General features: G+C 43.9%; 1 protein-coding gene across 1 annotated transcript in view; it reads right to left on the bottom strand.

Annotated features, from left to right (window-relative positions):
- The window catches only part of TENM4 (teneurin transmembrane protein 4), a 619,397-nt gene that overhangs the window by 1,193 nt on the left and 605,291 nt on the right, over nt 1-12,913 (bottom strand). Inside the window, exon 32 of the mRNA XM_009323472.1 lies at nt 9,620-9,762. Coding sequence (XP_009321747.1) covers nt 9,620-9,762 — 143 coding nt within the window. The remainder of the gene's footprint in view (nt 1-9,619; nt 9,763-12,913) is intronic.

Below are 12,913 nucleotides of genomic sequence, written 5' to 3'. Positions count from 1 at the left end.
ATTTTAACTTCACTTTGTAACTCCTTGTGCTACCTTCAAAAGCCCTGCATCACAGGTATGACCCTCAAAGTGGCCAAAACCTCTCTACACCCCATTTCAACCTGGCCAAAGCAGGTTGTTCAAAACTCAAGGAAGGCCCTAAATCCAACTCCTATTTCCTGCAAACCCTCTACAATGCGCCAGGCTCCCTGAGCTAAGGCCAGCCACACCTGATGCTCGAGTTTTGGCTTATACTGAAGCAAAACTGCTGAGAGACAACAGCCTGGATCATTTGCAGTCAGGTACAATACAAAGTCACTTTTGCTGTTAGCATATAATAGAGCAAGCACACAGCGAGTCAGCAGCTCATTATTACTGCAAAATGTCTTTGGAAATCCTCTCATCAATTCACGGCAGCGCAGGCTTCTTACAGACCCCTGTTCACGAACAATTATTTGCTCAAATTTCACAAAAGCAAGACGATGCTACAACAAAACTCTCCTGGCACTGCCGACGGCTCAGTTCAGTAATGTAGTGACATCCAGGATTAAAAATAGGCTACAAAGAAAAGTTCGCTATACTCCAATTATTTTGAGAAAATTTAACATCCATGAAGGATATTGCCTTAAACCGTCCACAAGCTAAAGGCTCATATCCTTTCCCGGGTGCAAGAAGACAATTCAGACGATGCAGGCATTTCAGCGTGGACCTCTCAACTAAGACTTGTAACATGGCAAGGGAAGGCAAATAAACCCTCATTTCCACGGTGGCCATTTCCAGGGAAGGGTCTCAAGGCATCAAAGAAATAAAATAAAGGATTTAGCATCGCAACTCACTCAGAGGTTATGAGCAGTTTTGATCTATAAAGGAGAAAACTATAAGGGAACGGAGCACGTTTTGGGTTGTGAAGGGTTGAAATACCCAAGACCCAGGACTGACTTTTATTCAAAGTGCCAAGCAGGCTGGAGTAGCTCCTCCTTCTCCCCTTTTGATTAACAGCATACTAGTTGGAGCAGGAACCTGCCACCTATGAAAGAGGAGCTCTTTCTGTTTCTCCCCATACTGCCCTGTGGGGGATCTCGCACACAGCCTAGAGAGCGATATAATTAACAGATTGATAGGGAGCCGAGCTCAGCTCCCCTGCCAACTGCACAAGTGCTCTAATTATGGAAAAAATGGACGTAATTAATGTAGATGTCACTGATGATGGACATGAAGCAATTAGGTTTCTAGGCTCCATGGCACACTGTTCTAAATAAGGGTATACTGCACAGCCTTGGTTAGCTATTTCCTCTTCAGAGAGACTTAAATGGGGAGGTATTCTTCTCAGGTGCATCTCATATGGATTGACTCTAGGTGGTCCTTCCCCACTACCCAAGCACTCCACTTTGCTCTTCCAACTCGCCTCAGTAACTTTTACAAGTGATAGGAACAGGCATTTCTCATGACTCATGTTGAATCCCCTTTGGTGCGAGCTCCTTCACTCAAGGATGTAAATCAGGTCTTCTGTGCTACATTGCTATGTCCTGTGGTCATTTATGTATCACCATCTACATATACATCACCATGTTTACCAGCAGTTGAGTGAGAAGGGGTCCCTGGAATTAATTGCACCATCTACTGATTATCACCTTGGGGAAGGGAGCTCTGGGAGGTCAGACAGCACTGGGCATGGGAGAATTATTCCTATCAGAAATCTCCCCCATTCCCCTCTATTGTGTCTTCATCACCTTATTCTGGATGAGCTGCAGGAACTCTAGTGCCTTTTCAATTCTGAGCAAATTATTAGGTATAGATCCCCTGTGAGTGCCTCCAAATTATGTTGCCCCAACAAACCAGTGGGTCTGGACACCACTCCCTTGTCTTTCCTTCCGATCCCAAATGAAAAGTGAGTTTGCAACGAGCTCTGAAAACCTGCTGACGCTGAAAGGTAGACACTGTGATATGACAATCAGCTACTGTGCTTTGGACAAGCGGGACATATGGTTCATAACCATATGTTTATACTGCTAAATATAAAAGAAATATTTTATAAATAATATAATTTAATAAAATTTTAAAAGTAAATACTGCTAAAGAGAGTGAGATGTTGTATTGCACCTCTTATCATTCACACTGGATAATTTTTATTTTAGCTCCTGGTTTGGTTTTGGACTCCTCCAACTGCGTTCTCCAAGACATGTTTCCTAACTCTCCAGGTCACTTCTACCTAGCCTCAGGGCCAGGGATTGGTCTTGGATTTCTTTTACTTAACTGTAGAGACATGCTCTAAAATGGGGTTAGGGAGCCTTGTGAGGACAACAGCTGTACAGCAAAGTTTAAGGGTGGATGGGTGCCCTTGGGTTTGCCATTAATTCAGGAAGGATCGGAGCCTGGTTGGCACATGCTGTGATACAACAGGTATCACAGTCAACAGCTGGGCCATGATCTACCCTCCTCGAGCTCCGTAGCCCAGTACCTGAGACCTTCTGGGCTGAGGTAATTTTCAATTTTCCATTTTATGGTCAAAGTCTCCATAGCTTTGAATTTCAGATCAGTAATTGCCCATTATAAAAGGAAACCCTGATTTTTAAAGTATTCTTTTTTACAATTTATGACCCAATAATAGAACACTGGACCTTTCCTTGCTCTAGTTACATACTGCCATCATGATATTATATGAAGTCATACAATTTCCACAGCTCCACTATTCATCTGGATGCCATTTAGAAAGAAAATAAGCAGCAGTCACCCCGCTACTGGCAGGACTTGGAGGTTTAAGGGATTACACATGATCTAACAGCAATGGCACTGGCACTTCCTGCCTAAAGACACCCACATAGGATACCAGGCCAACTGGCTTGTTGGTGTCCTCTTGGTCTCCATCCAGGACACCTCCTCCTCTATACTCGGAAAGCATTTTTCATATTGCATGTGCAACTGTAGGACTGTTACTGGCACTATTCCTGGTGGCTAAACCAGAGATTCAATGACTGACCAAAGACACATGACTGGGAGTCTCTTGACGTCCAGTCATGTGCCCACTTAGAGACACTGTAGGTGGGAAGTTTGTGAAGTTGGGGGCTGGAACCACCTTCGTTGACAAAGAAACCTGTCAATCTGTGGCTGTCCCAGCCTTCTATGCCCCCACTTCTCATGCGTACTGTAGTCAGTGTTGACTTGAAGACTGTTTCAGTTGCCCATACACCATTACATGGAAGTCTAGTGTGATCTGAGACTCCCAAGGGTACCTGCAGCATCCACACGGGGCTGCAAGGAACAGAAGCAGCTCTGGGAGATCTTTGCCCTTCTGGAGTAGCACCTGGAGGCCACTTTGCAATAGAGCACCCTCTATTGGCAAATGAATTGAGCCCCTGCTTTGCACAGTCAATGGAGCCTAGAGTGTGACTCAGCTTGGTCTAAAGTTAATGCGTAGCACATGGTCAGCTCTTTAAGTGAACTCCACTGCCTGTACGGACCAGATGTTGACAGACTACAGTGGGTGCCCACATCTAGCACACATGGAGACACCTACATCTACATGTCTTAGTCTTGAATTCAATCCTAGCCCCTAGCAGCTGGCTATCTGAACTGTCCTTTGGTCTCCACTGCTGAGACACCCAAATGGGTGATGTCGAGCATAGTTTTTAGCACTACAGGGAGCCCTGCTGGGTCACCAGTTGTTGCTCCAGAAGGATGCAGGTAATCATGCTGTAGACATGAAGAAGTCCAGGAAACTCTAGGGTATCTCAAAAGGCACCAGCAACCAAGTTCATTATAGATCTCTGCTGGCTATAATGGAAGCTTGGATACCAAGTTCACAGGCAGGGACCTAAATTTAGGTGTCTTAAGGGTTTTCCACTGGGGGCTGGTTACAGGCCTCCTGGGCTCTCCCCATTTTTGTCACGTAGGGAAGTAGGAGATCAGACACGTGCAACTCTGTAATGCTGAACATCATCATCACTTAACTATTATAATAACTAAACACATCTCTGTTATCTTGAAAATGAGCCCAGAATGACTTTGAAATGACTTTTTGAGCGCATTTCTTTGATAAAAGAGTATATTTGGGAACAACACTTTTTTAAAAGAAAAGCAAACACATCCAACAGAAGAAAAAACTCCAACAAATTCAGGCAAACCAGAGTACACTAACTTGTATGCTCTGCTCTGAATACAAAGGGGATGGAGGCAAAGAGATTATACATAGTTCAAAGAGGCAGTGTATCCCCGACTTTGAAATTACCATTTCTGTTTCATCTTAGAACTCATTTTAATGAACTGGCAAGGAAGAGAAACAGAAAATTTCCATCCAAGGCTGCAGTGGCATGTGGTATTCTCTAAAAAATGCTGCTGCTTTTAGCAACTGTAAACCAAGGTATCTATAAAACCAGTTTTACGGCAGAAAGAAGGGAATTCATAGTTATTTTATTTCAATATTTGTTGCTAGATGTGAGTGACAAATATGCTGGCTTTGTTTTTCCTCACAGTCTTTTTTAATCAGATGTCCTTAGGTGACATTTCACTTTATCTAGTAACAACCCTTTGGAGAGAAGAGAACGACCTTCATCATTTGTTTGCTGCTGCACAGAGCTCAAGAGAATGGCACATTACAGAGATCTCTGAATAGCCTCTTGCATTTTGCAGGCACCTCTTGAGGATTTGAAATACCATAGCCAGATACTATCATCTGTTGTTTTTAAATATATCGCCTTCCAGTGTGAGACTGAAAGCTTTAGTTTCCCATCAAGGATCCAAGATGTGAAATACGTGAACATGTTTCCAAGCTTCTCTATATCCTTGTGCCATTATACACAGATAGGTGTTTCTTTTACCACCATATGGCTTACAATGCAGAAAGCCACTTCTTCCAAAAGGCCTGGAAGTTATGACTTCTCTGAGATACTTTTCATCGTTAACTCCTTCCTATTTACCCCCTAGCTCTCTGTTAACAATCCATTCTTCAGAAACCAGCCTCTTCCCCCCATTCCACCTGGCCATCACCTGAAGATGAGTCCCCATTTGGGTGGCCCCCACCAACTCCCAGCTGGTGGAGGTGCAGGAGGAGCCCATCAACCACAACAGCTTATCAAGCCCCTACCCATCAGCACGGCTGCATTGCATGCTGGTTGGCGGAGAGGCAATGTGCTGCTTAACAACCTGCCAACCATGAATGCAAATGGGACAATGGAGGTGAGCGATTGGTCAGCAAAGACCAGTGCTGTAGATGCTGATTGGTTAGCAATGAGCAAAACACAAGTGCTAACTCTTGGGATTGGAGGACAGGTCTCTCCTCCACCCCGCCACTGTACACAGCTGCAGGGGGATAATGAGGTTGAGCTCATCAAGCAGATTTCCATCTGTTGGGAAATAAGAGAATTTGCCTCCTTCTCTTGCTCATCTATTTTCATAAAATTCAAGAGCTTGATGTCTTTGAGACTTCAACTCCCTTCCCCGCATCAAATCCAGTGAAAACTGGCCACTACTTTTGCAAAACATAACTAGGGGCTGATGGACAGGCGTGCAGACAGCATGATGGCCCAAGCCCAGGACAAAGCACCCGCAATGTGAGGATGTCCTCCCTGAATGATGAACACTGGCAGAGCCAGTCCCTCAAACAGATTGACCTTGGGAGAAGCTCTACCAGAAAACAGAGCCCTACAGCTCACTCCCTGGCTGAGCATCCCTTGCCTCCAAAACGCTGCTCATTGAGGGATGCAAAAAGCTGCTCCTCCAGCACAGCCTGTAATGGGCTGTCCTGGTTTCGGCAGGGATAGAGTTAATTTCCTTCCTAGTAGCTGGTACAGTGCTGTGTTTTGGATTTAGGATGAGAACAAAGTTAATAACGCACCGATGTTTTAGTTGTTACTAGGTAATGCTTACACTAGCCAAGGACTTTTCAGTTTCCCATGCTCTACCGACTGAGACGGCTGGAGGGGCACAAGAAGCTGGGAGGGGGCACAGCCAGGACAGCTGACCCCAACTGGCCAACGGGACATTCCATACCATGTGACGTCATGCTCAGCATATAGAGCTGGGGGAAGAAGAAGGAAGGGGGGGACGTTTGGAGTGATGGCGTTTGTCTTCCCAAGTAACTGTTATGCGTGATGGAGCCCTGCTTTCCTGGAGATGGCTGAACACCTGCCTGCCCATGGGAAGGAGTTAATGAATTCCTTGTTTTGCTTTGCTTGCGTGCGCAGCTTTTGCTTTCCCTATTAAACTGTTTTTATCTCAACCCACGAGTTTTCTCACTTTTACCCTTCCGATTCTCTCCCCCATCCCACTGGTGGGGAGTGAGCGAGCGGCTGGGTGGTGCTTAGCAGCCGGCTGAGGTTAAACCACGACATGGGCACTGCAGGAAACAGGACCCTTCCTGGAGGCACGGTGATCATGGGATTGAGAGAAGGGTATTTAATAATATGGTGTAATTAACGATATAAGCGCCGACTCCAAAATACCCTTCCCTGCAAATAGAGTTGTTCTGGCTCCACCAGTTACCTGACAGTTCAACAAGACAAAAGGGAAGGAAAGAAAAAAAAAAAAAAAGAAGAGAAATTGGATTCAGGTGCAGCAGCTCCACAGTATGCCAGAGGTCACCCAGAGTCCCCTGGTGGCCAATAACACTGAACTTGTTCAACAAACAATTTAGTGACAGCGTCACGGCCGCAGGGAGGAGGGGGGGAAAGTGCTGCACAACAGGGTATTGGATTTTAAATGTCACTCCAGAGCTGCAGGGGGTTAGCGCAAGGTTTATGACATGCTGGCTGTTTCTGAGCTGGTGGATGCTCAAAGTGAGAATTCTCTCTCCCATCTTCCAGCCCTGCAAGGCAAGTACCAACAATGTTTTGGAAGGAGGTGCTAAGGCCCTTTGGTTATGCACTCTGAAGAGATACGAAGCAGCCATTTATGTGGAGTTAGTTGCTTTGCTGTTGTGCTCCTGTTACTCATTCCTCTCTGATAAAAGAACTGACTCAACCTGCTGGGCCACAGCTTTGATCAGCAAAGCCAGTGGAGTAACTCAAATTTACTTTGGTCTATCGCAAGGAGGTATGTGACCCAGAGAAACCAGGGATTGGAAGACGCAGAGATGAGAAAGCTGTGGTACATCATTCAGGGAATATCCCTGGATTTCAAGCAGCATGGGCATTGTCCAGTGCCTCGTCCAGGCTACTTTGAAATGACAAAAGATCTGGAGCTTCCTCCATATGCTCTGGAAGACTATTTCACGGTTTGACCAGTCTTATCATCTGAAAATATTTCCTGTGCTTCCATTTAACTTTATTTCTGTCATTTGCTATGTGAAATTTTCAAAAGTTTATATTTTCTTCCACATGTGTCATCAATAAATACAGAGACAACCAGTAGGAAGGAGGGCTGGATTGTGTCTGGGAGCATGTATGCGTGACTGGAAGGGTTGGGAGCGAACAGAACTACATGTGAAACATCAGTGTTGAATGCACAGATAGGCTTAAGAGAAAACGTTCAGGTATCATATGTGAATGAATTTATTTTATGCAAATATATGCCTACAATATGCTGGATGTGACAGAAAGGAAGGGAATCCTGCTTGTAGCATTTGAGAGCCACTCACTATCACAGCATGATCCTGCAACTGTAGACTAAAATAAAAATGCTCATGTTTTGTTGCTGTCATAACACAGGAGAAGAATGTGAAACAACCTGCAATGGTTAAATTCCACTTTCAACACCTGACTGTAAAGTGACTCATCTGGAAGCATCGTGGCTGCATAAACCCCTCTTTTAACAAGCAGGCCCCTGCACAGTCCTCACTGCAGTTTCTTGCTTTAAAAACCTGAAGGGGACATGGAGATTTTATTTCTTCTTATTGCTCATTCAGGCAGATTCACCTAAAATGGGTGGATGGAAGGGAGGGCTCCTTGGTTTTATTTCCAGCTCAGCTGCCTGTATGAGCAAGTGTCAGTCTTCATCTCAAGCTGTCACTCAAGTTACTTGGCTATTCAATAACCCTAATAATAATAATGAATGAATGATAAAATAATTATAAAATAACAACAACAACAATAATAATTTCTGTTGTGGTTCTGTGAGAGTTATTATCTACTGCACATAACAATTTAGAGAGAATCTTTTGTGCAGTCTCTGAATGAGCCTTCCCTGTTTGCCTTCTCCTGTACAGCTTTGCCTGGGGAGACTGTGTCACATCAGAGAGGAGGAAAAATCCTAAGGCTATTTCTCATTACAGAAATCATCTCTATTAGCATCTTATTGTTTAATCCAAGGAAGAGAGACACAAAAAAAGGAGTCTCTGAGCTCCAAAACACAACTGAGTGACTGCGGCGTAATGGTTTTCAAGTGTCGACTCAGCCATGGTAGCAAAAGGCATAGTTCTTTTGGTCCCCCTCTATTATAAAGTGATATGTCTTAATTGAAATCTCTTGCTGAAGTTGAAGCTGCTACATTTTAGCTTGTGTTCACCATAGTTATGAGGCTGAGTACCAAGGATGGGCTGGCACATGAATATTTTATTAATCCACAGTATATTTTTCATACCTTTGATACATTTTGTGGCTGGAGAAATGTGACACTGTATTTTACCTCTGTTTTATATGTGCACAGGACCTCAAGAATCTGCTGCAGGACAGTGAGATTTCAGTGAACTCATAGATAAAGAAGCTAGGAGGGCATCTGGGATCAATTCCACTTCCTATTGTTATCATTCTGTTAGCAGAAATGTTAAGAGCATATCCTGATCTTCCCAAACACATTGGTGCCTCACTGCTCTCACGATGTTCGAATACACAGCAATAGCAAGCAGGAATTCAGACTAAAGAGGATTCGGAGTAAACAGATGAAAGCAACCCCAGAATAAAATCAGGCTAGGAGATGAAAGAGCATCCCGAGAGGTAAATGACTTTTTCAAGGTCATACAACCAATAAGCAGTAGGGCTGGGAGTAGCCCAGGGCTCTCAGATCCGGACCCAGTGTGCTAACCTTTAACAGCGCTGCTTCCAAAATTCAGCTGAATAATTCCCAACGGGAAGAGAGAGGGAAACAGTTTGGCTGTAAAAGCTTTTTTCTTGCCAATTTCATCATTGAATTTTGTGCCAGCATCTACCAAAATGGTTTGTGATGCAGGCCTGTTTTTAAAAGCAGGACACGGTGACTTGGGATTAAACCCAGTCAGATAAAATGAAAGTTAACTATCAGCTAAAAATTCTTTCTGGTGAGACCCACTGCAATGCAGAACAGTTTCCTAGGGAAGTACTAGGACTTGTTGTTTAAGACATTTTAAACCAGACTAAATAAGTTTCTAGAAAAAAAAAAAAAGTAGAAAATTATTCTGTATCAAGATTTACTTTTTTTCACTTCCAAGAATCCTTGGTGCAAAGGCCTTGAACTTAGCCTGCAATACGTTGTAACACGGCCTCTTGCGGGAGAAAGAAACAGTAGCACACCATTTTATTGAGCAACCACCAGAAAACATCACAGGAAAAAGCACCATGGAAGTAAGGAACTTAAGACGTGATTATTCAGTCAGATTTCATTACTGCAATGGGGACTGACTCACTCTTAATCTCCCAGCGTATCTGGGAGAACAGGCTGATAGGGGTTTTTAATAAAGATTGCAACGGATATGCTGATAAGGGTGTGAGATACAGTATGGAGCTGCATGGATCACCTTGCTATTGTCCCATTCTTGGGTTTTCATCTGTGTGTGGATTAGCTCATAGGACGGCTCCATTGCATCCATGTCTGGCTTGGGGTAGCCGGGGATGACGTTGTGTAGCTGGAACCCAAAAGTGAGCAGCCAACTGTTGACATCTGGAATGGAAGAGAAGCATAAATCAGATTATCTGATCTCTCAAGCAGGGTTGCTCAGGAGAATGGCACAGAGGAGGACCCTACGGTGCCCGGCACTGTAGCAGTCTGGCCAAAATGATGAGCGTCTACTTCATGTGAAGAGCACACATCTTAATGGTCCTTGAAAGAACCGTATGCCAAAGCTGGGCTTTCCACCTCCAACCGCAGCCCAATTCTGCACTTTCCCAGCTCTGAAACAGAAGCTTTGGCAGTGACCAAATGGCTCACATCAAAGCCAACTCAATGCCTGTCCTTTGTCAGCACGCAGCAGGTACTGCTCTAAGGTGACGCAGGAGAAGCACAGGAACAACAATACACTAATGGAGGCTGAAATGCTCCAGCGGAATAGGAGGTGTTGTCCACTCCGACAGTCAGCTCTGAACATCTCAGCCACAGTACCTCTCTTCCTGAGGACTCTCAAAGGGCCTGCAGGCTGAAGACTAAATTTAGAGCTATGTGAGCCAGAATACCAGGATATCCAGGACAAACAGCACGGTCATTTGGCAGGTGCTCATGGAAGAGGCTCTGGACATATCCTCTGTTTTTTCCATGGCATTTCCGCCTCAGTCCTGAGTTTCTTGTCATTTTTCATAAGAAGGTATAGTTTGAGTACTAAACCAGTGTAAAGTCACATGTCATCTTTTAAAGTGACATTTAAAATCAGCCTCCACACTATCCGCAAGGTACATTATAGTGCAAACAAGTGTACAGATACAAGACTACTTTGCTTGGGTACCTTTCACAAACCCCTTAGAAGTCCATTGATGGTGAGAAAACTGCTGGCTGCACGCGATGAACTATTGTCCTATGCAAAAGGGGGACCACTGGCACTAAAGGGGACATGATGGAAAACCCAGCCATTTGGGACATCATTCCTGCATTCACTTGACAGTACAGACTGCAAAGTCTTCCCTGATTTTGATCACAGAGCTATTAGGAATAGCAGCTGAATGTTAATCTGCTGGAGGAAATAACGATGAGGCTGGCTAGCTCCTAGATCTGCTTGGGATCAGCATTGCTTCCCCCCTTAACTTCAGAGCATTTGATGATCTCACCTGGTTTGCCTTCACTGAACTCTAGAGAAGGACACACCTGCTACAGTCCTCAAGCAATACGGTGTGCATTTGGCACACAAATAGCAATTGCAAGAAAAAGAAAGGTATGAGGGTAAAGTTTAACTAATATCAGCTCCCAGGGGTCTTAAGCGTTTTGCATGTAACCGGGGTTGTGTCGGTGATTCCTCTGCTTCAAGCTGGACGTGCAAGGGGCTTGATTTTCATTTTGCTAAAACAACCTGAAAAAGGGATCAATTTAAATAGTCAAATACGCATATTTTGAATTTTTTTTCTCTATTCCCCATGAGCCTGAATGAGTGTTTTGAAGAGCTGGTTGGAAAAGACATTATGGATGCAAGCGACAAATAAGGCACTTCCAGATGACTGGAGAACCAGGAGCCAAACAAACACACTCTCTGTTGCTTGTTTTCTTACAGGCCAAAATGTTGAGATCGGGCAGATGTCCAAAAAGCTCTTGCGACAATCCATGTGGAAGGGGGAGGATTTCTGTAATAAAAACACTTCTGTTCACTCAATGTACAGATTGTTTTTGGAGTGTCTTTGAAACAGAGAGTTTGGGGGGAGGGAAAGAAATTAAAAGGCTCATTTGATTATTTTTCTGCTTAGCGCTAAACCAGCCTGCTTCCAAATCCTTCTCATGTGAAATGAAGACCTTTGATGTACATATTGTGTACCAGGTGGTCAGGAGAACAAAGCAAAACAGTGAAGGTCGGCATTAGTGTAGGAACCATTTTCCAAGCACTTCACAAATGTTAAAAAGGATACAGAGCAGGGATGCTGAACAGCCGAAAAATATGTAACATGTCTGGAAAGATTCAAGACAGGCTTTTTTTGCTACTTCTCAGAAAACTGACTTTCAAAACATTTGCAAACAGGAGCTTGTTCTTTTTGGGAAGAGGTGTTGGAATACCCAGAACAAAAAAAAAAAAACCAACCCAAAAACATGGGAGAAAGGTGTGGAGCTGAGAAAACAGAGGGGAAAATATTAATTTGCCAAGAGGCAGTGACAACTTTTTTGACAGAAAAGCACATTTCACATCACAGAGTTTTTTTTCAGCTACAGTAACCCTGCCAACACATTTCACAGTAAATTCATTTGAGGGCAAAGAAAAAGAGTGCTTAATGCAGACACATGTAATGGAAATGTCAGTTCAATCCATCAGGATTGCTGAAGCTGGCAGCAAAGCTCTGCGCCATGAAGTGTACAGCCGCTAAAATATTCATGTTTAACAATGGGCCTCTCAAAACATAAATACCTGCTTCTCCTGCTCTCCCCTCCGCATGCCTCCAATTTGTACCCACAAGCTCAGAAACCTCGTCGTTGGAGACCGAAGCATGTGTCGTTCGCCTGTGTCCTGGGTGCTGAGCTCCCCTAAGGACAGCGGGCCCCAGGGTGGGGATGGAGGGACAGAGAGCGGTTTGCTGTGCCCAAATCTGGGCCGATTTGGTTGTGATGACAAGGACAGTCTCATCGCAGGTCCTGCCCACAAGGTGCCGGAAAGCTTCAGCAGAAAGTAATGCCAGAGCAGCAGCCTAGCATCACGGCACTCATCCCATTCCATGACCTGTTTCTTCCATGGACTGGGAGAGGAGAAACTTAAAAAATGTATTTGGGCTCTGTATTCTTGGAAGACTAAAACCAGAACTTTTAAGACCAGGGAAAAAGTTATTCGGTGCATATAAAATAAAAACGTATCAGATTTGGACATCTTGATGTCTTGATGTTATCATCAGAGCTGGGTGGGAAGCTGTTTGCCTGTTCCAAGATAGGATTGGAAATTTTGTCCTGCCTTAACTTGAGCAGGAAAATAAAAATCTGTTAATATGTCATGAAGCAACTGTTCAAAAACTAGATCAGTTCAAGAAAACAATTTCAAATTAAGATCTTTCATTTTGGTTTTGACCTCTTAATTTTTCTTTTCCAGTTTTCTATCATTAGTTTACACTTAACTTGAAAAGGTTGTAAACCAAAAAGGAATTTTTCTTTTAGGCTATTTTGGAATTTGTCATTTAGACAATTTTGAGAGCTGTTTACA

The sequence above is a fragment of the Pygoscelis adeliae genome, unplaced genomic scaffold (genome assembly GCF_000699105.1).
Source record: "Pygoscelis adeliae isolate BGI_AS28 unplaced genomic scaffold, ASM69910v1 Scaffold84, whole genome shotgun sequence".
Taxonomy (NCBI): domain Eukaryota; kingdom Metazoa; phylum Chordata; class Aves; order Sphenisciformes; family Spheniscidae; genus Pygoscelis; species Pygoscelis adeliae.
The sequence above is the reverse complement of the archived record's forward strand: the minus strand, read 5'-3'. Positions and strand labels throughout refer to the sequence as shown.